The following is a 1467-nucleotide window of genomic DNA, read 5'->3' as shown; positions in this document are numbered from 1 at the left end:
GGGGTCCGTGCCCGAGAATGAGAATTTTCTTCACCAGAACATGGAGACTGTTCCATCACCAGGAGCACAAAGTTTTCATTGTTGGGCTGGATAATGCAGGGGAAACTACCATTCTTTACCAATTTTCTATGAATGAAGTTGTACATACATCTATAAGAGAAAGTCATGTAGAAGAGTTAGCGATTAATAATACACGTTTCCTAATGTGGGATATTGGTGGCCAAGAATCTTTTTGTTGTTCCTGAAACACGTACTATACTAACACAGAGTTTGTAATAGTTGTTGTGGATAGTACAGATAGAGGATTTCTGTAACTAGAGAAGACCTCTAAAATGTTAGCGCATGAAGACCTAAGAAAAGCTGGATTGCTGAGATTTGCTAATAAACAAGATGTTAAAGAATGATGACTGTAGCAGAAATCGCGCAGTTTTTGAAGCTACGTTCTATTAAGGAACACCAGTGGCATATCCAGGAATGATGTGCTCTAACTGGCGAGGGATTGTGCCAAAGACTTGAATGGATATCTCGACTTAAGATTAGATCTCTATGACCTCGTAGACTTTGTATAAATGAAGTGCTGGACTTTACCTGAAAGCTGCAAAAATTAATGGTTTAGATATATTTATAATAAACTGATTTAAACTTTTTCCATAGGAGGACGAATTAAGACCACTTATTTGAAAGCAAAGATGGAGAGGGAGGAGGAAGAAGAGAAAACGGTGGAGCGGCGGCGTCGGCTGTAGGTTGTGCAGCGGCAGCGGCTTTCCCGCTGGCGGAGGATGGACAGCCAGGACGGGAAGGTGGTGGTGTGCGGCAACAGCGCCGGGTTTGTGAAGTGTGGATATGCAGGCTCTAACTTTACAGAACACATCATCCCAGCTTTGGTTGGAAGACCTGTTACCAGATCAACCACCAAAGTGGGAAACATTGAACAAGGATCTTACGGTTGGTGATGAGGTAAGCGAATTACGATCAATGTTAGAAGTTAACTACCCTGTGGGAAATGGCATAGTACGAAATTGGGATGACATGAAACACCTGTGGGACTACACGTTTGGACCAGAGAAACTTAATATAGATACCAGAAATTGTAAAATCTTGCTCACAGAACCTCCTATGGACCCAACCAAAACAGAGAGAGGACTGTAGAGGTAATGTTTGAAACTTAGCAATTTTCTGGTGTATATGCAGCCATCCAGATAGTTCTGACTTTGTACGGTCAAGGTTTTTGTTATGGGGAACCTGTGTTCCTGCATTCGAGGTATGTTCATATTGACCTGTCAAATGCTGTCTTTTCAAATTACTAGTTAATATTTTCAAACTATGTTATTTAAAAAATTAACCTCTGTATTTTCCATATGCAGTTATAAACATGTTTCATGGTTATGTTTTATTCCTCAATTTATATATTTGATTCTTGTATCAAGCAGGGTACCTTTGAAATTTTTCTACATTTAAAGTATATAT

The 1467-nt window shown here is 39.7% G+C and overlaps 2 protein-coding genes and 1 pseudogene across 2 annotated transcripts in view; all 3 read left to right on the top strand.

Moving 5' to 3' along the window:
• The window catches only part of BCR (breakpoint cluster region), an 814161-nt gene that overhangs the window by 213657 nt on the left and 599037 nt on the right, over positions 1-1467 (top strand). The window lies entirely within an intron of this gene.
• LOC105546095 lies at positions 18-550 on the top strand (annotated as a pseudogene).
• Positions 780-1467, top strand: part of LOC105546092 (probable palmitoyltransferase ZDHHC8) — a 101983-nt gene continuing 101295 nt past the window's right edge. Inside the window, 1 exon segment of the mRNA XM_011989188.1 lies at positions 780-945. Coding sequence (XP_011844578.1) covers positions 780-945 — 166 coding nt within the window.

The sequence above is a fragment of the Mandrillus leucophaeus genome, unplaced genomic scaffold (genome assembly GCF_000951045.1).
Source record: "Mandrillus leucophaeus isolate KB7577 unplaced genomic scaffold, Mleu.le_1.0 Scaffold349, whole genome shotgun sequence".
NCBI lineage: Eukaryota > Metazoa > Chordata > Mammalia > Primates > Cercopithecidae > Mandrillus > Mandrillus leucophaeus.
The sequence above is the reverse complement of the archived record's forward strand: the minus strand, read 5'-3'. Positions and strand labels throughout refer to the sequence as shown.